We start from the raw sequence: 25,153 nt of genomic DNA on the forward strand, positions 1-25,153 counted from the left end.
TATTTGCAATGGTTCCACATACCTCTTTCTCTTCATCTAGAAAACCTACCTTCCCTAACTTCCTTTAAGACCACTTTCTGTAGGAAGATTTCTCTCCTCTTCTGTTCCCTGTTCCTTTTATATGAGATTACCTTATACACACTCTCTCTCAGTTTCTGTCTCTCTCTATACATATAGAATATATTTTGTGTATATTTCCACCCATCCACTCATCCATCTAATGGACACTGTTATTTGCATATTATCTTCACATTCCAATCCATTCTTCATTCACCAAAGTGATTTTCCTAAACTACAGGTTTTACCAAGTCTCCCCCTCCCAATTTAATAAACTCCAGTGGCTCCCTATTACCGCCAGGATCAAATAATGAAATCCTCTGTTTGGCATTCAAAGCCCTTCATAAGCTACTGACCCTCCTTCACCTCTCCCTGTTTCCAGTTTTCTCGAACATTTCTCTCCACTCATCTCCACCTAATGACTTTCCTGGCTTCTTTCAAGTCCCAACTAAAATCCCCTCTTCTACAGGAAGCCTTTCCCAACCCCTCTCAATTTCAATACCTTTCTTCTGTTATTTTTTTTCCTGTTTGTCTTGTCTATAGATTGTTTATAAATCTCTGTTTCAGATTATGGGCTCCATGAAAATAGGGACTATCTTCAGCCTCTTTTAGTATCTCCAGTCCTTAGCACATAGTAGACACTAGATAAATGTTTATTGACTGGCGGTTAAGGAAACTTAAGTAGGCAGAGGTTAAGTGATTTGCTCAGGGTCACAGAGGCCGAATTTGAACACAGGTCTTCTGATTCTAGTCGAAGACCTCTTTCTACTGTGTTATCCAGCTTCTTCTCATTCCTGGGATAATGGTAACTACCTGAATGTGTTCTTTTTACCTTGTATGTTGCTACAGCCTAAAGTCAGATAAGTAGAGGTTCCCCAGAGACCCCCACTTTCCCAGGGGTATTCATGGATAAAGTTTACTCACTGTGATCTCAACCTTATGGGCTTACTGGGAACCATACAATTAATACAAAAATTTAACCAGAGAATGGGGTCTCAAGCTATTCTGGTCTGTGACTGTCCAGACTCAGTCCTAAGGATCCTAAGTCACTATTCCTAAGCAGGACAAAGGTCTGTTTTTTTGCATCTTATTTCAGTAGGATCATAGTGATTGGTCTTAGAAATGAGTAGAGCTCTTCCTTTCTAAATGCTACCTCATTTACAAGATTTGTGATGACTTTAAGAAGTATAATCATAGGCAACTAACTGTTAGGCCACTAATAAATGGCTCCCTTGCCTGAAGTTTGGCCATTTTGTCCTTGGACCAAGCAGCATAAAAGAGTCCTTTTAATTGATGAAGCGAAAATAATAATACCAATTCAGGAGGAATTAATTACTATGGTATCTTCCATATGGAAAATCTGGTTTCTTCCTATTTTAACTAGTTATTGTTGCTAAGTATTAAGTTTACTTATTCCTCCTCTACTGAAAGAGTGCATTGAATTTTTGGATCTCTAAAATTTAGTGCCATGAATCAAGGCCCTGACAGCCACACCTGGTTCTGCCTCTACCTGGAACTGTGCCCATATTTTTCAGAGGATAGTCTAATTCTAACAAAGAGAGGTACGGCGTCCCTGACTCTTGCTGTGGTGTTATCTATTGAAGTCTTGCTGTACCAAGTGTGTACAGTGTGACTCAAGTTTGCCTCACTTCCTGACAAGTTCCTTCACTCTACAGTTTCCTATTCACAGGTTTACCAGGGTCATGGAAATATGGCACTATATAATACCATAAATAAATGTCTTAATTATGTTTTTATTTTATTATAGTTTTTATCTTGTTTTATTTATGTTTTTAATTCTTTTTTTTTGTCTTTCTTTTTTTTGGAGGGGGGAAGACAGGGCAATTGGGGTTACATGACTTCCCCAAAGTCACACATCTAGTAAGTGTTAAGTGTCTGAGGTTGGATTTGAACTCAAGTCCTCCTAACTTCAGGGCCGTTGCTCTATTCACTGTGCCACCTAGTTGCCTCATATGTTTTTAATTTTTTATTGTGTTTTAAATAAATAAATTTTTATTGATTTGGTGATCCAGCTTTGCAAGTAGTAATAGAGAGGCAACCTATAATTGGGCAATTGTATTTTGTGAATACAGCCCTTTCCCCATGCATATTTGGATAAAACTCACCCCCTGTGATCTCAGCCTTATGGGTTTACTGGTAACCATACAATTAATCTGGTCTCAAGCTTTTCTGGTTTGTGGCTTTGATATCGAGTGCCAAACCCAGTCCTAAGGATCCCAAGTTACTTTTCCCAAGCAGGACAAAGATCTGTGGTCACACACACACACACACACACACACACACACACACAATAATACAATTGGATTTGTTGCAAAGAATGATTTCAAACAGTAGGTACTTTATTCCAGGTGAGGAAATGCCAAAGATACTGAAGATACTTATTAGTAGCCATTAGAATAGGAGAGAATGTGTCAACTAATTGAAAAGGAAGACTTAGGGATTTATGTGTTTATTCAGCCAGTCAATATATTTGGAGACCCTTGTGTAAACCCCATAGTGGCCCACAGATGCGCAGCCTTCCCCCCAGCTGACAATCCCAGTGAGATACCAAGTGCCCTTGAACTTGGTGGCATGGGGCCCTCCACTGTCTCCCTTGCAGGAATCTTTAGTTCCATTCAGGAAGCCTGCACAGAACATGTTCTCTGTAATTTCAGGCGTTCGGGATGTTCTCTTTATTTGTTGGAGACAGTCTTGGGTCTTTAAGCGGGGTACCTCAATCATCATGAGCTCTAAAGCTGTGGCCCCCCTGTCCAGGAGCTGACCCCAGCCAGTCACTGAGGAAAACCTGACAATGGCCAGATGTTTCTCAGAGAATCTCCTCTCAGGCAAACAGAGGGGCACCACGTAGTCTGTGAAGTTTATGGGCTTTTGTAGACGCATCAGGGCAATATCATGGTTGATTTTCAATCGAATATACTTCTCATGAATGATGATATCAGCTACTGGGCTCCTTTGTTCCGTCCCTTCCTCTTTGTCTATTTCATGTTCACCTGGGAGGGAATAAAGTGACCTATGTAGCACCCTCAATGAGTTTCTCTGCCTAAAGGTTAGAATTGCTATAGCTTGACACATTCCTTACCTTGCATGAGCTTTAGACAGTGGTTGAATTGGAAAGAATCCCTTTAAGAACATTAGGGTAACTTGTATATTCTCTTCTGGGAAAAGGTTGAAGATACCTTTGTGTGAATTAAGTCAATCAAATTCTCTTTCCCTCAAAATCATTTTGAATTTACTTCCAGAACAAAGGAAGCATTTTAAAAGTGCAATGACTAATATGTAAATGTGTTTTACATGATTGCATATATATAACTGATATCAAATTGCTTACCATTTTAGGGAGAGAGGAGGAGAGGGAGGGAGAAAAATTTAGATCTCAAAATTTCATAAAAATGAATGTTCAAAATCGTCTTTACATGTAATTGCAAAAAAATGAAATACTATTTTAAAATGCTTGTTTAATTGTATTTGTATGTATTTTGCATAAGATTTTATAACTCAGAGGCTATACTGGAGAGAGAGGTATCTGGAGCCAGAAAGACTTGCCTGAAATATGGTCTGACTGTGTGACTCCGGGCAATTCACTGGATATCTCATTTTTCTAGACAATTCTCTGTAATGGAAATTCAAATTTAAAGATCTTCCCTGCCCCTAGGCCCTTTGATAGGCTTAAGAGACTCTGAGAACCTTCCTGATTTGAAAATATACTCTGCCCCCTAATAGGCTGAATGTGGTCACATGGAACCTGTGGCAGGAGGCTAGGTTTTCAGGAATGCCCACACCTTGATGCTGTGTGATTGGGCAGTGGATCAAGAGGGTGGTTACATTCTCTGACCCAGGGGAAGGCTACATAATCCCTGATGGAGGCTTTGCTTTGGGGCTCACTTTGAAAAATGTTGTGTGATTTGACCAGACGAGACTCTGGGTAGCCGTTGAGAGCCCCCCCCCCTTTGAAAAACCCAGAGTCGATGCTTCCCTCTGTGGTAACTGTGATTTGGTATGGATGTAATGGTTGGACAGTTTGGAAGCCTGTTTGTTTGATCAGTTTCTTTGTCTTGTAACTTCTGTCTGTATACTCTGAAGTTTGAGGTGCTGACCTTTTCCCCCTGAACTAGGTAAATGATATATGTTTGATTGATTAAAGTAAGATTGTTAACCCATTTTGAGTTGCTTTCCTTTAGAAAAGCAGATCTAAGAACCTGTGTTGGCAGCCACCCTGGGGATGCTGGGGTGCTTGCTGCTACACTCTGAAACTGTAAGTCTGCAGAGAAGGTGCTGACCTACATGAGATGCATATGCATATAATACGCAGATATTTTGCAGTGTGTATATGTACATATAGCATACATGTATATGTACACATATTTTACATACATATATAAATATAAAGTTATCAAATTATACAAATAAAATCCTGTTACCACAGATTAGCTCATTAGATTACCTAGTAGATAGCTGACTGACAGAAGCAGGTCCTCACTAACCCAAAGAAAACACAAGTCTGTTTCCCATACATCTAACCCTATACTTATATATGTACATATTATATGTGCCCAGCAGAATCTTTTCTCTTCTGGGCCTTTTTAGTTAATGTTAGCCCAAAGATCAGAGTGGGATTTTGGTGCACTCTTTAAAAAACAATTAATAAAATAATATTTATTTTATTTTCAGTTCTAGATTTTGTCCTTTTGCCAATACCCACTTCCCCAATTGAGAAGGAAAGAAATACAAAACCCATTTGTCTCACTATTTACATGTGAAATAGACAAACTTTGTCTTCAAGCCTTTCTACAGTCTCCTTCTTTACCTCTTCTTCTGTTTACATATATTGTTAAGCTATCAACTAGGTAATCTAATGAGCCAATCTATGGTAACAATATTTTGTTTATATAATTTTAATATGCTTCATATTTAATATATTGCATTATATGCATAGCATATATCATCATAATATATGTATACATGGCATATGTATATTATATGTACATATAAATACATTATATATACATATACACATATAAAGAAATACCTATTTGTTTAGGTACCTGTATATGTATGCATATATGTTGGTGTATATACCACACATATACATCCATATTATATGTATATACTTTTGTAGTAACCTTCTGGAGACTATGCTTTTTTAATATAATTAAATTAAGGCTGGGTAGGGGGGAAAGGAAAACTCATGGAAAATTTGGGGACAGATAGTATCTTTAAGTAGCTCTTGAGTCATATAGGTGGTGGCTGTGCTATTGGTCTGCCCATTTGTTACATTTTTGCCCAAACGGTCTTCAAGGTTCTATTAGCAGCAAAAAGAATGGAAATTTATTCTTAAGGGAGTGAATCTTTTTAACCTTCTTGTCAAAGTTTATTATGTACTATTGTGCTATGAATAAGAAATAACAGGTTTCAGAAAAACCTGGAAAAACTTAGATGAACTGATACAAAGCGAAGTGAGCAGAACCAGGAGAACATTGTATACAGTAAAAGGAAAATTGTACAATGATAAACAGTGAATGGCTTAGCTATTCTCAGCAATATAATTAGCTAAGATAATTCCAAAGGACTTATGATGAAAAATATCCAGCTTCAGAGAAAGAACTGATAGAGAATGAATGTAGATTGAAACATACTTTAAAAAGTTTCTTAATTTTACTTTTTTTTCCCTTTTGGTCTGTGCTTCTTTTGCAATATAAATAACATGTTTATGTTTTGCATGATTGCACATGTATAGTTATTGAATCATTTTCAGTTGTGTCCAGCTCTTGGGGGGTTGGGGCTTTCTTGGCAAAGGTACTAGAATGGTTTGCTATTTCCTTCTCCAGCTCATTTTGTAGATGAGAAACTGTAAAAAACAAGGTTAAGTGACTTGCCTAGAGTCACAAAGCTAGTAAGTATCTGAGCCTAGATATGAACTCAAGATTAGTCTTCCTCATTCCAGGCCCAGTCCTCTATCCACTGTTTCACCTAGCTGCCAGATGGGCCTAATTGCCCTTTAAATCCTAGACGTCCCTGTAGGGGCTGATATAGCAGTAATATCTGCAATAGAAGTTTCTTGGCAACTTCAGGCCATATTAAAGCAAGTAGAGTCTCTGACTTTTCTATAACAGCAAAGCCTTGCTTGCTGTTCTCTGACATCGTGACCCTGTCTCCTGGCCTGGCACCCTGGATCCTATACCTCAGGTCTCTTGGCTCTGATTCCATTGCTTGCACTTCAACCCACTTAATGCTGAATGTCCTTTGCCACTGAACAAACTTGGTTCACTTCTTACTGGTACTGAGCAGAGATCTGGTCCTGGTGCTGTGTAGAACACTGGGTGAAAACCCCATATAAATTCCAAGCATATCAGTTTCTCCATCTATAAAATAGGGCTATTATTACTCATCACCTACATCGTTTAAGGGATGCTGTGGTAAATGTGATATTCTTTATATGTCATCAATTATGTCAGGAAAATTAAAAGTGGTATTGCTGATAACCATAATGATTCCACTTCTAATCCTATCTCCCCAATACCTAATGAAGCCAGCAAGAGATAGACAGTGCTATTGCCTGATCTCTATGTTCATAAGGCAAATGCCATTATGAAGATTATCATAATGGTATCACTAAAAGTGATTTGGGTACACATTACTATTTGTTACAGCAAACTAAAAATTAATTGTAATTTAATATTTTAAACAAAATTCTAAGAAAAATGTTGGAAATACCTACCGAGTACAACTGTTAGGCTTCCCCATAAATGGCGAGGTAATTTATCAAAGCAGTGAGCCGCAGAGACAACCCATGTATCAGTAAGCAGAGTGCCACCACACAGCAATTCATTTTTCAGCAATATCAGAGCCTGCTCAAAGAGCAAAAAAAACTTTTTTGAAAAGTTGTATTATCGGGGCAGGTAGGTGGCGCAGTGAATAGAGCACTGATCCTGGAGTCAGGAGGACCTGAGTTCAAATTTGACCTCAGACACTTAACACAAAACTAGCTGTGTGATCTTGGGCAAGTCACTTACCCCCAATTGTCCTACCTTCCCCTCTCCAAAAAGCAAGAGAATTAATTTAAAAAAAGAAAAGTTGTATTATTTCTCCTTACCTGGGAACCTCTAGATTGTTCTTTGAGTTTATCAGCCTTTTTAAAATGGAAAGATTGGGGCTTGATTGTTACAGCTTCTCCCTCCAGTCTCTATTTGGTCCAAATTCTGTATGACATACCTTATTTGTCATCAGCCCTGTTTTAATTAGCAGGTGTTTCTCAGACTTAAAGAATGGTTTTCTAGAAATACATGCTACCATTAAATAATAAAAGCAGACTGTGAAAGAAAGGAAGCCAAGGATGGCTGGCTAGCCATGTTTAGCTGTCATCAAGTGAGATGGAGGATCATGTTAGAGGCAACTTTGGACATGTGGGGAGACTTCAGCACATAGTAAGGTTGAAAGGACCAATGGAGGGAAGTAAGAGCATTAGATCTACAAAATGACTTGACACGCTCTGAAATTGGTTCCAAAGTCATTGGTTCAAGAGCTTGATCCTTAAATGAATTAATTCTCTTTGGACCCAGTAGAAACAAATATTTCACAAAGTTGTTTACGAGTAAGGATGATATGGATATATGGATCCATTCTGATGGAGAATGTAGACAAAGGTGAAAGGAAATATTTTGCCCATGCTGAAGTCTTATGGTATGTAGGAAAGAATACTAAATTGGGAATCAGAGGAGATAGGTTTCATTCCCAGTTCTTGACATCTGTATAAGCTTGAGCAAGACACTTGGCCTTCATAGGCCTCAGTTGCCTTGTCTGAAAAAAGAAGGGGTTGGACTAGAGGAAATCTAAGATAGCTTCAAGCTCTAAATCTGTGGTCCTTTGACATAGGAGGTCAAAAGGTAATGAGAGAAGCCTTCAGTTGGGGCAGAGCCAAAGATTGTCTTGGTGTGGGTGAATCTAACCAGGACCAATATTTTCCAAAGTTCATCTCAAACTGTGAGATGTGATGGTGCTATAGTGATACTCATTTTTCCAATAGCTGCTCAGCTGGAGTAAAGATTGCATTAAGGTGAAACAAAATGGTTCTTTGAGTCTGAACCAGTTTTCTTGTCACTATGGAGACCTGATCAAAGGTTTTTTTTTTTTTTTGAGGGCTACATAAAGTCTCTATTTTAAGGGTTGGAGAAAGACAAGTTCAAGTTCAGTATGGATGCCACAAATGCAGGCATTAGAAGGAATTTGGTTCTGAGGTAAAGAAGATAGTTGATTATGTCCTTTTGGGAGGGGTACTTTTAATTTTTTAAAATGACATTTTATACCTCCCAATTACACATAAAGACAATTTTTAATAATCATTTTAAAAAAATTTAAATTAAAAATTGAATTTTAAATTTTAAAAATTGAATTTTAATTCTTTTAAAAATTTTGAGTTAAAAATTCTCTTCTTCCCTCCCCCCAGAGACAGCAAACAGTTTGACGTAATTTATACCTATTCAATCATACAAATCTATTTCCATATAAGTCATGTTGTAAAAGAAGAATCCCCCTTTTTCCAAGAAAAGAGAGAAATGGAATACTCATTTCCATAGTGATTACTTTGCATCACCCCAACTTGTCTCAGTTCTGGTTTGCCATATCTCAGAGAGTCTCCTTATTTTCAAGGAGTGTCAATAGATTCTCAAATTCTTCTTAATTTTAATTACCTTCATCTTAAATGTTGCCATCAAGAACTTTTATGAGGGGAGAAGAGGGTGCTACAAAATCAAGAAGGGAATGCCATTAGGGTGTCACAAGAGAATGAAAACCATTCAAGATGGCAGAGAGAAGCCAGTTAGTTTCCTGAACTCTGCCCAGTTTCCCTCAGAAACAATGTTAAATCAAGCCTCTAAAAGAATTCTGGAGCAATAGAATCCACAAAGAGACAGAGTGAAACAATTTTCTAGCCTGAGACAACTTAGAAGGCCTTCAGGAAAGGTCTGTCTCACTTGGATAAAAGGGGAGTGCAGCCCAGTGCAGGTGGTGTCTGGGCAAGCCAGCAAGAGGCTCTCAGGCACAGCACAGAGCAGCAACTGAGGCCCTGCGTTCTGACTCAGCAGACCAGTGGCACAGCAGGCCAGCTGCAAGGGCTCCAGCCCCAGGGCAGCAGGCAAACTGCCAACCCTGGAATCCAGGACACACTGTGCAGTAGGCAAGCTGCCAGTCCCAGAGGCCCTGGTGCAGAAAGCCAGTGATCAGACCCCTGGTCCCCTGTTCAAGAAGCTTGAGACAGTACCCCCTGCTCCCCAGGAGCAGAGCTCAACTTTTAAAAAAATGAACAAAACCCAAAAAAGTCCTGACCATAGAAAGCTACTATAATGACAGAGAAGATCAAAACACAAATTCAGAAGAGGACAATGCTGCCAAAATGCCTACACATTCCCTCAAAGAGACTATGAATTGGTCTCAAACCCAAAAAATCACCTTGGAAGAGCTCAAAAAGGTTTTTAAAAACCAAGTAAGAGAGGTAGAAGAAAAGTTGGGAAAAGAAATGAGAGGTATGCAAGAGAATTATGAAAAACGAGTCAACAGTTTGGAAAAGGAAGCATAAAAATTGACTCATGAAATGAACTCCTTAAAAGATAAAATTGTCCAAATTAGAAAAAAATCCACTGAAGAAAATAACTCCTTTAAAATTGACCAAGTGGAAAAGGAGGTACAAAAGCTAATTGAATAAAATAGTTCTTCAAAATTTAGAATTGAGTAAGTGGAAATTAATGACTCTGAGACATCAAGAATCAGTCCAACAAAATCAAAAGAATGAAAAAATAAACAAAAATGTAAAATACCTCATTGGAAAAACAACTGAACTGGAAAATAGATCCAGGAGAGATAATTTAAGAATTATTTGACTACTTGAAAGCCATGATCAAACAAAGAACCTAGACAGCATCTTTCAAGAAATTGTTAAGGAAATATTCTATAACAAGAAGGTAAAATAGTCATTAAATTAATCCACCAATTACCTCCTGAAAGAGATCCCAAAATGAAAAGTCTCAGCAATATTGTAGCCAAATTCCAGAACTATCAGGTCAAGGAGAAAATACTGCAGTCAGAAAGAAACAATTCAAATATCAAGGAGCCCTATTCAAAGTTACACAGGACTTAGCAGCTTCTACATTAAAGGATCACAGGGCTTAGAATATGATATTTTGGAGGCAAAGGAGTTTGTATTACAACCAAGAATCAACTACCCAGCAAAGTTGAACATACTCTTCCAGGGGAAAAGATGGATATTCAATGGAATAGAGGACTTTCAAGCTTTCTTGATGAAAAAACCAGAGTTGAATAGAAAATCTGACATTCAGATACAAGAAGCAAGAGAAGCATTAGAAGGCAAACAGGGAAAAGAAATCATAAGGAACTTATCAAAGTTGAACTATTTACATGCCTACATGGAAAAATGATAAGTGTAACTTATGAAACTTTTCTCAGTATGAAAATAGTTGAAGGGAATAGAAATATGTATATATATATTTATACATACATATATGTCTATAAGGAGGGTATATGGGCATATGAATACATATGTGAGTAAATACAGGTATACATAGACAGAGGGCACAGGACCAGTTGAATAGGAAGGGATGATACTTAAAAGGTGAAATTGAGAGGTGAGAGAGGAATATAATGAGAGGAGATGGGGAGAGACAGAATGGGGCAAACTATCTCATATAGAAGAGACAAGGGAAAATGGTTACAATGGAGAACAGGAAGGCAAAAGGGAATGGGTCAACCTTACTCTCATTGAATTTGGCTTAGGGAGGGAATGACGTAAACACTAAATAGGTTATCTTGCCCTACAGGAGAGTAGGGAGGAAGGGGGTGAGAGGGGAGATGATGGAGGAGAGGGCAGGTTGCGGGGGGGGGAGGGTAGTTAGAAGCACACACTTTTGAAAAGGGACAAGGTCAAAGTAGAGAATAGAAGAAGTGGGAGGCGGGATAGGATGGAGGGAAATATAGTCAGTCTTTCACAACATATCCACTATGGAAATGTTTTGTGTACCTACATATGTACAACCTATATTGAATTGCTTAAGGGAAAGAATCTAAAATTCAAAGTTTTAAAATCAAATGTTTAAAAAATATATTATTATTATTACTTTACATGCAACTGGGAAATAAGGTATACAGGTACTGGGGTATGGAGATCCATCCTGCCCTACTGGAAAGTTGGAGGGGGAATAGGGGAGGATAAAGAAGAGAGCAGATTGGGGGAGGGGGTATACAGTGGGTTCACTGTTTGGGGGTACTGGGTAGGGGAAAGACGGGGAGAAAATTTGTAACTCAAAATCTTGTGGAAATGAATGATGTAAACTAAAAATGAACATGAAATTTAGTGAAAAAAAAAGAAAGTACACCAAAGAAAATACCAATTGGCTATGAAAATGAGCAGCAAGAACCACTTCCCTAAAGGACTAGATTGGAAAGGAAAACAACGTGATACTAATAATTATAGCATTTATGCAGCACTTTAAGCTTTACAATGAACTTTACATATATTATTTCATGTTAATCCTTACAACAGTCTTCATACTAATATTTTTTAAAAATATTTTTTATTTATTTTAAATATTTAAAAACATTTTTTAAAATGAAGAATCTGAGACAGACAGAAGTTAATTGACTTACCCAGGATGATACAGCTAGTAAGTATCTGAAATCAAATTTAAACTAAAATCTTCTTGAATCCAGGATAGGCACTTTAGCTACTGTGACACTTAGATGCCCATAAAATGAACCTTGGGCATTTGATTGAATGACTCATCCCTGGATGAAATGCCTGACTTTATCACATGACTCTGAATCATAGGCTTGAGTATAAAGGATATAGTAAACAAAGGTAGAAGAGGATATCTATCTATCTATCTATCTAAATATCTATCTATCTATCTATCATCTGTATATATGTATGTATGTACATATGTATATATGTATCTACATATGCATACACACATATAAACAAATTCTCAGTTAATATTGAAATGACGGAAGCAAGTATGTTTTGGCTTGTATACAGGAATAGAAATAAGAGTTAGAATGATAGAGAAGAAAATTTGTTTACTCTGTATCAGAAAGCCCTGATTAATCAAGCACCAGGTAATCCATAAGAAAAGGCTAGCTATGGGGCAGGTGGTGCAGTGAGTAGAGTGCTGGCCCTGGCGTCAGGAGGACCTGAGTTTGGATCCTGCCTCAGACACTTAACACACACAAACAAAAAACCTAGCCGTGTGACCTTGGGCAAATTACTTAAGCCCAATTGCCCTCCAAAAAAGAAAGAAAGAAAAGCTAGCTGTGAGGAATGATGTACCATATCAGGGAACAAATGTTGGACTCACCTGCCATGGACATTCTCCTTTAGGACATGCGTAACCACCTACAATTCTGCCTTCTGGAGTACTTCCATTTCTCTTTTCCAAAACTGGTATTCTCCCACAGGGATAGTCAACTGTATGAACCAATGACAAATGAGCAGTTTAATCACAGGGAATAGAGCACTGTGAGGTCACATACTATATTGATAAGAGGCAATAGTGGAAAGAACAATGAATTTAGAGCCAGTTGGTAATGTTCCATCTTGGCTTCCCTGCTCAGAACTGTGTAATCATGAATTCAAATCTCAATATTTCCATTCCTGTGGTCATAAATCTCGCTATAGCTGGAAGCAACCTAGTCCTAGCCCTTCATCTTAAAGATGAGGAAATTGAGACCCAGTGAGGTTGTGACTTGCCCAATATCATATTTGTTGTTGCAGAGTAGTTTTCAGTTGTATTTGACTCTTTGTGACCTCTTTTGGGAGTTTTCTTAACAAAGATACTGGAGTAGTTTGCCATTTCCTTCTCTAGTTCATTTCACAGATGAGAAAACTGAGGCAAATGGGATTAAGTGACTTGCCCAGGGTCACACAACTAGTAAGTGTCTGAGGCTGGATTTGAACTCAGGAAGAGGAGTCTTCTTGACAAGAGAGCTGACATACTCTCTACTGTGCTACCCAGCTGTCCCAAGTAATGAAAAACTAGGAAGTAGGCCAGCATCAGAGTCAGAAGATCCTCGGTTCAAATCTTGCCTCTGACTCGTGCTGTGGGACTCTGAACAAGTCACTTAACGTCTCAATACCCCTAGGCAATTCTCTAAAATCACCTTCAGTCTGTTGACAGTTTCAGCTCCCTTTCAGATTTTCAACCCCAAAGCCCATTGATCATACCTGTGTTCTAATAGAAATAAGAACTGGGAAGGAGGGTCAGGAAGGGGTGAGTCAAGATGGTAGAGTAAAAGCAGGAATTTACTTGAGCCCCAATTACCTCAAATACCTGTAAAAAATGACTCTAAACAAATTTTAGAGCTACAGAACCCACAAAATGGCAGAACAAAATACATCTCTGGCAGAATGAAATATGTCTCCAGCTTAGGACAGCCTGGCAAATCAACAGGAAGGGTCTATCGCACTGGATTGGGAGCAGAGTGCAGTCCCGCATGGGCTGCGCCAGTACAGACCAGCAGCATAGACCACACAAGGAACAGACCTCAGGGGACTGAGAAACTGGCAGCTGTGGCAGTTCTGGACTTCTCAACCCATAAACACCAAAAAGAAAGTAAAAGGTCAGTGGTGAAACTCTGCTGGAACTGGGTGAGACAAGAACTTGGACTGGCCCCTGACCCTGGGGCAGCGGAGCTGGCAGTGGCTGCAGCAGCGGCTGCTTCCAGGGTTCCTGGCCCACAGATGGTGGGGGGGGGGGAAGGGGGACCAAGCAACTGATCAGAGGGCAAATACAAGAATCTTTTTGCTGGCACTAAGGTAGTATCCTCTGGCTTTGCCCTACTTGGATCTGGGCGGCAGTTCTGGGGTCAGGAGCATTGGCATGGCAGAGCTTGTTGAGGCTGTGTAGAGGGCATCCTCCTCACAGTTCTGAGACAGGTGACTACAAGAAGCTTAACAACAGCTGCACAAAACCCCAGAAATTTGGGACACAGCACTCTCCACTCTGGAATCAGAGTTCTACCATGGCAAAGAACTCAAAAGTCAAGTAATTGGCTGGCACTGGGAGCAAGCAGAGGAGGAGAAATCAGACTACAGAATCTTTTTTTTGGTGACAAAGACGATCAAAACATAGAGCCTGAAGAATACAACAAAGTAAAAACTCCTGCATCAAAAGCCTGCAAGAAAAATATAAATTGGTTGCAGACATTGGAGGATCTTGAGAAAGATTTTGAAAATCAAGTAAGAGAAGTAGAGGAAAAACTGGGAAAAGAAATGAGAGTGATGCAAGAAAGTCATGAAAAAGCTTGCAAAAGGAGACCCAAAAAATACTGAAGAAAAAAGGATAGTGGTAAGTGACCTGCTCATAAAGGAACGTGACTTGGGGAAGAGATGCCAGGCAGAAACAGTTCTCTGAGGATGGGTTTCTGCTGAGATTCGGAGTGGATTCATACCTACTGGATTGCAGGATACCCCATCTGGGGCCAGAGCGTAGCCAGACTCGCAATAGCAGTTGCGTTTGGTTTCAGGGTGATCAGTGCAGTACTGGTGACAGCCCCCATTGTCAAAATCGCAGATGAGAAGGCTGTCTTTGCCTGAAAACATGAAGGGAATATGTGAGTTCAGGATATCACTTTGGGTCAAGGAGAGCCAATCTTGGTCACTTCTAAATCTTTTGTGCCAAAGGGCACATGGATTTCCCTTTAGGGAGTTGGTTCACTGTTGCTGAGAATTTGCTGACTATAATGAGGGATGTGCTGGAGCCGGTTCATAGCAGCTGGCAAGAGCTGGTTGTTAAATTGTCATTGTGAGCATTTCTACCTCAGAGACCAGCAAAGGCTACTCACAGGGACTTGATTTATTGTTTTGTTTGTTTAGATTTAAGAATGTAATGGATGAAATATTAATAATGCAAATTAAACGCATCACACTTAAAGTGTGTGTTCTTCCCACCCTGTGCCTCCCAACAAATCCAGGCGATTGTCAAACATTTATAAATGCACTTGCAACCCACAACTGTCTGGAATGATGAGGTCCAGACAAGACCTGGAAACATGAATATTAAGATGACTAGGGAGAGCTCACAATATTTGCTTAGCATGGGAGTATAGTTAGTGTGTCACGGTGAGGGGCAAGCTCAGGGTGCCACACTTTACATTTAAGAACCTCTCCAAAAGGAGGGTGCTCCAAATTCTGAACGTTCTGGTTTGACTAAGGGATTCAAGAGACTCCTTAGTGCAAAATAGCTTATACAGTTATCCCTCCCACATCATGACTTGACCATTATGGTTTCAGTATATCACAGACTGGCATAAGAAATTAAATGGGAATTTGGGGGAGTTTTGTGGGAGCTGCAGACAACATGCAAAGGCCAGCAGATGATACAGAGTCTGTGTCCAAATACTTCACCCAAATTTTACAGTAATTTATTCCAAATACCCCATAAAAGAAAAAAAAAATCTGACTTCTTTTCTGGTATAAAGGGAAGGCCCAAAATTTTTATGTGGATTTTTCCAGATTCCAGGGTGGGTGAGGAAAGGGCAAGGGTGTGTGTGTGTGTGTGTGTGTGTGTGTGTGTGTGTGTGTGTGTGTGTGTGTGCACATGTGCACTGTACCCTTAACCCTCTTGATGTGGAAGGGATAACTGAATGGAAAAGGCGTCCGGATATATCAGAGACCTAGATAAGTGAGATCCAGGTCAATGGAGTTTGTTCTATAATAATGTCCCTTTCCCCTGATAAAAATAATTATGCTATTAATAACAATAGCTGATGTTTATGTAGTACTTTAAATATCTCATTTGATCCTTATAACGAAACTTTGGTGAAGGTAGTACAGTTATTATTTTCCCCATTTAACAGATGAGGAATTGGGTCTTAGGAGGTTAAATCATAAAGCTACTGGCATTCCATTTAGTTAAAAATTCAAACTCAAGTCACTCCTGGCTCTTAAGTCAAAGCCTCTTTCAGCTGTATCACTGTTTTGACAACAAACGGGGAACAGTTGTTTGTTCTAATAGTATCTCAGAGGAGGAAATTCCTCTCTGGTCTGGCAGGAGCCAGTAAGGTATTTGTCCTGTCCATGTCTCATAATGGTCACTCTCTGAAAGCAGCATTCGAAGGGACAGTACGTGGTGTTCATGCTATGTGAAGAAGGAAGCGCATACACCTTTGGAGGAAACAATGGTTTAGGGTAATAATGCCTGACTTGTTTCACAGTTCCTGCCCTCAAAGTCCACAGGGCAGAAGCAGATGTAGGACTGGAACTCATCAGCACAGGTTCCTCCATTCTGGCAGGGATTTGAAGCACATTGGTCATCATCTGCAGAAACAGGGGGCATGAGAGAATTTGTTGAGGGAGGAAGTTGTAGATAAAAGGAAGAGGTGGGCTAAAAGTTATTCCATTGATCAACTTACCACTGTAATGAATCCAAAATTGTTTCTGAGGAAAGAAGAGGAGATATCTTGTAAGGGAGAAGTCCACTGATATTAAGTATTCATTGTTTTCACATAGTGACATGCTTTCACATAGGCAACATGAGTTCTTGTTCACACTGGCTGTCACAGAGATTTAGGCATAATCTTTAACACACTAATTTTTCCAGGTTCAGAGAGATGGAAACCAGAAGTGTGTGTGTGTGTGTGTGTGTTACTAGTAGACTGTAATCTCCTTGAGAAACAAACTGTATCTTATTCACCTTTATATCTACAGGAGATAAGTACACAGTGCTTTCTACAAAGTAGACACTTAATAAGTGTTATTCAATTGGATTGAATTCTCCTCTTGATGCCTTGATGGCCACCTAGTGAGGCAATACATGCTAATGGAAAGAGGAAGGTCTGGATAGTCCTGATGATCTCTAAGAGCTGGGAGACATTGGGTCACTGTATAACTTGATGTTTGTCAGCCTCACCTATGAAACAAGTATAAAAATACCTACCTGTTCTCCCCATCCCACAAGATTGCTAAAAGCATCACAGAATCCCAGAATTCTAGAGTCAGAAAGAATCTTAGAGGTCATCTAGTCTGGTGTCTGCCCAAGAAAAGAATTCTGTTTCTAATACCCTTAAATAAGTGACTAATCTCACCTCTTTGAACTTCTCTGGTGATGGGGAACTCACTATCATACAAAAGAGTTCATTCCATTTTATAATACCTCTAATTATTAGGAAATTTTCCCTCATATTGAACCCAAATCTACCCTCTAATAACTTTTAATGAAATCATAGGTATAAAAATGTTTTTTTTTAAATTAAGAACTATACATATGCAAAGGACTATTATCATAAAGGCCTAGAAAGGGAAACTATTTCTTCCTTTACAAAATCACTTTCTGTATAAATGCATAAAGGACAGCTGATGAAGAAACAAACCCAATAAGGATAATAAACAATAATATACTATTGATTTTTAATTAATTAATAATTTTTCTTTAAAAACATTTCTTGGTGCAATTTTTCATGCGCTTATTTTTCCAGGAATCAACATGACTTCTTTGGGGTACAATTCAACAGATGGTGGCATGCTAGCACTTAGGACATTTCCACATGCTTATTAAAGAATAACTAAGAGAAAGTCTGTGGACCCATTTTAAACATATAACATGTATAAGTATTATTAAGAAATATAACACTTTAAAAATAGTCAGTTTTTCCATTACAAAAAGGATACTAAACTGTAGATCACTATTAACTTTCCAAGCAAGCAGGGTGAAAGGTTTCTGAAATTTACCCAAGGAAGACAAATTCTCAGAATGTTGAATGAACTAACAACATTTTTACCCATCTTCCAGTCTGGGGACTCTATGGTGTAATGGGAATGGGAATTTGAAGATTTCCCTGTCCCTTAATAGACCTAGGGGGAAGTTTGAAGACCTCCCCTCCTTTGAAAGTAAACTATGGAGTCTGTGGTGGGAAGAGTTTGCCAAAGGGCAGAGCCCACAGGGAGCTGGGAGCCAGAGCCAGAGAGATGGTGGGAGAGAGAGGTTTGTGAGTAAATATTGATCTTGTATTGGTTTGTGGGAAGGCTGAAGGATGTGGCTCTCAGCATTATTAATATCTTGGTACTATAATGGTATCTGCTTACTGGTTTGGGGATTCATTTTTCTGGTGTTTCAGTTCTGTCCTCTATATGAAGAGTTTGGTATATTTTTTGATCGAAGGTCATGTGATATTTATAGTCAGTCTTTATCATGATCGTGGGTGCTATAAATATTGCATCGGCACTACATATGGTTAATTGGTTGTGGGGCTACCATATCTTGCTACTGGATCTCATAGGCTTACTCCTCCTCCCCACTGAACATCAAAGAACATCATTTTTCCTGAGGGACAAAGGTACATTCTAAAGTATAGGCATGAATGTCAGAAAACAGAAGGAGAAAATAGTCTTTTTTTTTTTAATTTAGTTTTCAACATTCACCTCCACAAGATTTTGAATTCCAAATTTTCTCCCCATCTCTCCCTTCCCTCATCCCACATGGTATGCATTCTGATTATTCCTTCCCCCAATCTTCCTTCTGTTCTTTCAGCCCCCACTGCCTTCTCTTATCCCCTTCCCCTTCTGTTTTCCTGTAGGGTAAGCTAGATCTCTATACCCCATTGCCTGTGTTTCTTATTTCCCAGTTGCATGTAAAAACATGCATTTAAAAAAAAAATTTGGGTTCCACATTCCCTTAAATCCCTCCCCACCCACCCTCTTTAAGAAGGCACACAGTTCAATATAGTTTATACATGTGTAGTCATGCAAAACACTTCATAAGTCATGTTGTAAAAGATTAACTGTATTTTCTTCTATCCTATCCTGCCCCCCCCTTTATTCTATTCTCTGCTTTGACCCTGTCCCTCTTCAAAAATGTTTTCTTCTGATTATTCCCTACCCAAATCTTCCCCCTTCTATTACCTACCCCCTTTTTTATCCCCTTCTCTCCTACTTTCCTGTAGGGTAGGATAGATTTCTATACCCAACTGAGTGTGTATGTTATTCCCTCCTTATGACAAATTTGATAAGAATAAGGTTCACTTATTCCTTCTCACCTCCCACCTCTTCCCCTCCACTGTAAAAAACTTTTTCTTGCCTCTTTTATGTGAAATAATTTACCCCATTCTACCTCTCCCTTTCTCCTTCCCCCTGTACATTCATCTCTCACCCCTTAATTTTATTCTTTAGATATCATCTCTTCATATTCAACTCACCCCTTGCCCTGTGTCTGTCTGTCTGTCTATCATCTATCTATCTATCTATCTATCTATCTATCTATCTATCTATCTATCTATCTATCTATCTATCTATTTATCTATCTATCATCTATCTACTATCTATCTATCTATCTATCTATCTATCTATCTATCTATCTATCTATCTATCTATCTATCTATCTATCTATCTATCTTTCCTCCAAATATCCTAATAATGAGAAAGGAGGAGAAAATTATCTTGAAAATTGTAAATAATGGTGAAAATGTAGCTGTAGACAAAAATGGTTCCTTTGAATTTAATTTCCTTATAAAATCCCCCCCCCCCCAAAGAGAAGTCCCCCAGGGCTGATGGACTTCTAAGGCTAGAAAATTCTGGTTATCCCAGGCCTCTCTGCTAAGTCAATCCTTCTCCCCATTGCATCTTACTCATTTTTCATATATACCCAGAATCCTTTGAGCTTGCTTTTGGTGATGCTTGTTATTTTTGGTCTGTAGTCTTGCAGTATGGGATCAAGAAAGCAAATTTGTAAAGCAAAATGTACCCGCATTTATGACCAAGTAAAGCACAATGAGCCATTGGGAAGAAAGATGATGCCCAAGGTAGAGTTAGATGGGCTAGAAAAATATTAAATATTCTTTTCACTTCTGGTATCTAGACATGGAGGGCTGGGATAATAATCAAAACATTATGGAGACCGACTTCTAACATCAGCACAAGTCTTAAGCGAATTAAACAGAACAGAAAAGAGCCTAAAATTCAAATAATTGAGGCAGGATGGCCATTCACTTACAGTCCTCTCATTGCTCTTGAAGATTTCTCTGGCTTCCTCAAATGAACATTTCTCTTCAATGCATTCTCTTTCCAGAGAGCCTGATCGCAACTCTTCAAGGAAAGAGTTAGCTCTTCTTCCCCTTTTTAAGACTTTGTTGGCTTCCTCCTGATTTAGGAAGACTGAGAAATGAAAATCCTATGAATGGCTTGCCTCCTTGTCACGCCAAGCGGCTGGAGAAATTTATTGGGTACAATAAGTATTAATCACTATTTTAAAAAATTCTATTAGATCCAGTCCCATAAACACTTGTTAAAGCACCTACTATGTGCCAACTGCTGTGCTAAGTGCTGGGGATACAATTCGTAAAAAGAAAGACAGTCCCTGCCCTCCAGGAGCTTACAGTCTAATAATGGAAACAACACACAAAGCAGAGCAGAAAGTGTGTGTGATGGGGGAGGGGAAGTGGAGAGACACCAGGGGTACCTGGTATGGGGGCATCTTGGTCCGTGAATTTGAAAAAACCATACAGGGAAGCAGATGCAGAGTCGAGTCTACCCCAAAGTCTCCTTGCTGTCCTCTTTAAAGGAAAGCATTTGGAGGACTCCCTCCTCTAGTCAGAGGGGAGAGGAAGCTGAAGAAATGACTGGATAAAAACTAAAGAGAGTTTCTAAGTCCTCTGTGTTCAGCATGTGACATGGGGACATTCACTTGACCTTTCTGAGCCTCAATTTCTTCATTTCTAAAATTATTATCTAAGGGAAGGGACAAGAGAACCAGCAGTTATATGGCACCTACTTTGTGCTAAGCATGTATTATCTCATTTGAGCCTTACAACAACTCTGCAAAGTAGGTACAATTAGTAACCCCATTTTATAGCAAGTCAACTGAGCCAAACACAGGGAAGTGACTTGCCCAGAGTCATACGGCTAATAAATGTCTGAGACTGGATTTGATCTCAGGTCTTCTTGACTCAGGTCCAGCACTCTGTCCCCTACATCACTTGGTTGTTTCATTTTCCCTAATCTCACAGGGTTATTATGGGGAAAGCACTCTATAAAACCCCCAAAGAGGCATATAAATGTGAGATATTATTATCCTGGCCCTCTTCTTAAACACACAAAAGATTCAATGCTGTTTAAGTGAGTACAACTCATGTTGGTTTTGTTCCTTGCTTGGTCTGTGTTGACGTGGTGTTAGAAGTACTGGCTTTGTTTGCTTTTCACCTCCCTTCATCACTCCAGCAGGATACTCTTAAGTTCCCATGGCTAGCCAGGGCCCAGCTCCCCTAAATGAAGGACTACAAACACTTTAATAGTCTTTCCAATTAATCAATTGATCAATAGACATTGATTGTATAATTCCTATGTCTAAGCCATCACTATTCATCATGGCATAAAGGATAGAATGTTGGATTTTGTGTCAGGTAGACCTGAGTTTGAATCCTACCTCAGACACTTATTACCTGTGTGATCCTGGGCAGTTTACTCAACACCTTTGGATCTCAGTTTCCTTATCTATAAACAGAGGGTTACACTTGATGACCTCTGAAGCTCTAAAGCCATTATCTTAAGGCAATAGAGACAATGGCGGAGTTCTTCTACATTGCATTTAATTTTCTTCCAATTTGATATATAACACTCTTGACCTGTTCTGGCTTAGCGTGGTCACACACCAAGCTTTCTGCATGTTTGTTTTTCTTGTTTATTGTTTTTTAAGGTGTTTCTTAATATAATTTTCCATATTATTCTCTAATATTTTGCAAATGAAGTTGTACTCTAAGCTGTATTGCTTTTGACCATTTTGGTTGACAGAGCAATGTGAGATGATAGAGTGGAAAAATTATTTGAGGTATGGGTAGGATGCTTCTTATAGCAGAGTTCATCATTTGGCCAAATGTACTAGAGAATTTCTTTACTTTAATTGAAATTTGTTGCCTCTCTGTCTTGTTCTTTTATTCATTCATATGCCTCCTAATACATAATGGCAGAATGAGATTATGTTTTCCTCTGCTCTTCCCAACCAGACTCAATGCTCTCTGGGGACAAAGGGCCAATAGGCTTCTTTAGAGTTAAAGGTCATTCTAACATGGAAATATGTCTTGTATAATTACATATGTATATAACCTATATTTAATTGCTTGCCATCTCAGGGAGGAGAGAGGGAGGGAGAAAATTTGGAAATCAAAATGTTAAAAAAAATGCATGTTAAAATTGTCTCTATGTGTAATTGGGAAAAAATAAATATTATTTTAAAATAGAATTATAGGCCACCAGAGGAGGAGGAGGAGGAGTCTTAGAGACCATCAAGTCAAAGTCTCTAATTTTACAGACAAGGAAGTAAAGATACAGAAAGGTAAATGAAATAACTTACCTTAGGTCACCCTATTCATGGTAAACCCTGGACTAGAATTCAAACCTCCTGATACCTTCTCTAGTGCGATTTGTGCTACATGCTACATTTGTTCCTTATGACACCAATCTCAGTGCTTAGCAAAGAGAAGGTGCTCCGTAGAGAACTTGTTGACTAATTAACTTGCTAACCTTGATAAGACAAGGTTGAATACAGCTTCTATCTAGGAATGCTGTGATAGGAGAAGTAGCAGAGAAAAGTTTGGTGTTTCCTGTTTCCAAGGAAGTGGAATTTGAGGCATTAATTTTGCCACAGGAAATAAATACTCCATTTATCACCAGTTGGCATACCCACAAAATAAAGGCCTGTTGAAAAGCATGCCAGAATGTTAATCTCAGAGTCAGGAAGATGTAAGTTCAAGTCCCACATTCTCTCCACATACTTATTTTAAAAAAGTTATTCCCCCCCCGATACATGTAAAAACAATTTTAATATCAATATTTTAAAAATCTGAGTTCTAAATATTCTCTCCCTTCCTCCCCTATCCCCTCCCTGAGACAATAAGCAATTTAATATAGGTTATACATGTGTAATCATGTAAAACATATTCACATATTAGTCATGTTATGAAAGAAGACACAGACCCAAAAGGAGAAGAAAAAAAACATGAAAAAATACAGAAACAGAAAAATAGTATGCTTTGATCTGCATTCAGACTCCATCAATTCTTTCTTTGGAGGTGGATAGCATTTTTTTTTTAATCATGAGTCATTTGAAATTGTTTTAGATCATTATATTGCTGAGAATAGCTAAGTCATTTACAGTTGGTTATCACACAAAATTGCTGTTACTGTGTACAATGTTCTCCTGGTTCTGCTCACTTCATTTTGTGTCAGTTCATATAAGTCTTTCCCACATACTGGTTTTTGTGACTTTGGGCAAGTCACGGATCCTCAGAGTACCAGGCAGCTTTCTAAATCTCTGAGTGAGAGAAAATGCTGTCCTGCATTGTAATGGGACTTTAGTCATCTAGAAGTTTCCTACATCCACGAAATCATAGATCTAGTCCCCATAGAGAAAGTACTTTGTAAACCTTAAGGTTGAGTTATAATGAAATTTAAAGAAAAATTAGAAACCAGTATCTTAAGAAATCAAGCATGCTGGGTTGTTTCGAGGCCACAGAGGCCATGACTAGTCACTCAACATTGGCAAATCCTGTTTTCTTTCCAGATTTGGTGTTGAAAGAACAGGAGCCCTGACAGCAAGTGGTCAGTTTATTTCCTGTTATATGTTTGGCAGCTTAGGACTGACTTCTTAGTTTTGAAGTGAATGGCATTAAAAAAAAAAGACACCAGAATGGATGACTTTTTTTTTGTGTTACAATTTATTCTATTTTCTCATTGAAAAGTTTCCACAAATTAAATGAGATGTCAGGTATACTTGCTAGTCCACTAAAAGCATCATTTAGAGTTAAAAGAGAAAAAAAGCACACCATTTGGGCTTGTTTGTTTTCCTTTGTGGGTACATTTGGATACACATTCCTGTAAGCAAATGTTCCTAGTGGGTAGAATCAATACACAGAATAAAGATTAACTTTTGGAAGGTGCTGAGGGACGGACACCCGGAATTTGCTTCTCATGGTGGGTTCTCCTTCATTCAATCATTATATGGCAAGCAAAGAAAAAAAAGGTTTATTAGTAATAATAATATCTCCCCCAACATACCTGTGGCCAGAGACTGGTGAAGCATAAGTGTAAAGCCGAGAAATTGGACCATGTAGGACCTGGAAACCATAATGAAGAGCTCAATGTTAGTCTCCTAACCATCTGTTGACATTCCAGACAGAACTGTTGGGCCAAAGTTCTCCACTTCAAAGAGTGTGTGTGTGTGTGTGTGTGTGTGTGTGTGTGTGTGTGTGTGTGTAAATGCGGGATAGGGACTACTAGAGAGATGGGAGAGTTTTACAAACACAGAATTGGAAGCTGCACTTATGAATACTTATCAGCATTCTCTTAGGATATTGGGTATCTTAATTCTAAGTTTCTTCAGAATGGTAAGGAGGTCTTAATAAAATTATGTGATGATGTTATAATCTAACATTAATTTAGAAGTGCAAACATTAATCATGATTTTCAAGGTACAAACATTGTTATTTTTGTTATGAGAATTCCAAGTTCTTAGAGGTGAACACTTAATTTCACTTGAGCTAAGAAAAGCTGGATTCAAGTTCTGGTGATGCTGGTCTAGCCTTTTGACTGTGGGATAGTCACTCAATTTCCCCTACAGAGGAGTACTTGCCCATGTAGAGTAGAGATAATAGTTATTCCAGTAATTAACTCAAGGGTTGCATTCTGTATAGAACCATACTTCTGCTCACTCTAGCACAGGCCTCCAAGTGAGGTCCGAGGGAGATTTATGTCTGTAGGAACAATTAGGCTTGACCTAGTTCATTTGGGATTGTGGAAACTGTCTTTTACTAATGTGAGTGATGTACAGATGCTGTAAAATGGAAACTGCAATGCTTTATTACTTACCTCACAGGGTTGTCCACATGTATTGAATAAGATAAACAGTAGCCTCCAAACATGCTGAGGTTTCCCCAGGCTTCCTTTGAGCCCTTCATTCCATTCAAGCTCTGCCTCATCTTTCCTGCCCCATTCACTGCTCAACTTGTTTTCTATTTTAAAATAAGATTTTATTGATGTCTTCTCTTTTTTACATGATCATAATTAATCTCCAATATCATCCCTCTTCCCCTTCCA

General features: G+C 38.7%; 1 protein-coding gene across 1 annotated transcript; it reads right to left on the minus strand.

Moving 5' to 3' along the window:
- Positions 1 to 2,365: 2,365 nt before the first annotated feature.
- Positions 2,366 to 24,227, minus strand: F7 (coagulation factor VII). Its single transcript, XM_069093952.1, is given in 8 exon segments — positions 2,366 to 3,068; positions 6,794 to 6,923; positions 12,435 to 12,544; positions 14,527 to 14,667; positions 16,280 to 16,393; positions 16,489 to 16,513; positions 20,061 to 20,221; positions 24,116 to 24,227. Coding segments are annotated over 8 exon segments (1,350 nt in total). The 3' UTR covers positions 2,366 to 2,511.
- Positions 24,228 to 25,153: the final 926 nt, after the last annotated feature.

Source organism: Petaurus breviceps, unplaced genomic scaffold (genome assembly GCF_028583685.1).
Source record: "Petaurus breviceps papuanus isolate PSGF00001 unplaced genomic scaffold, PetGlider_PUasm1.0 214, whole genome shotgun sequence".
In the NCBI taxonomy this organism is placed as follows: Eukaryota; Metazoa; Chordata; class Mammalia; order Diprotodontia; family Petauridae; genus Petaurus; species Petaurus breviceps.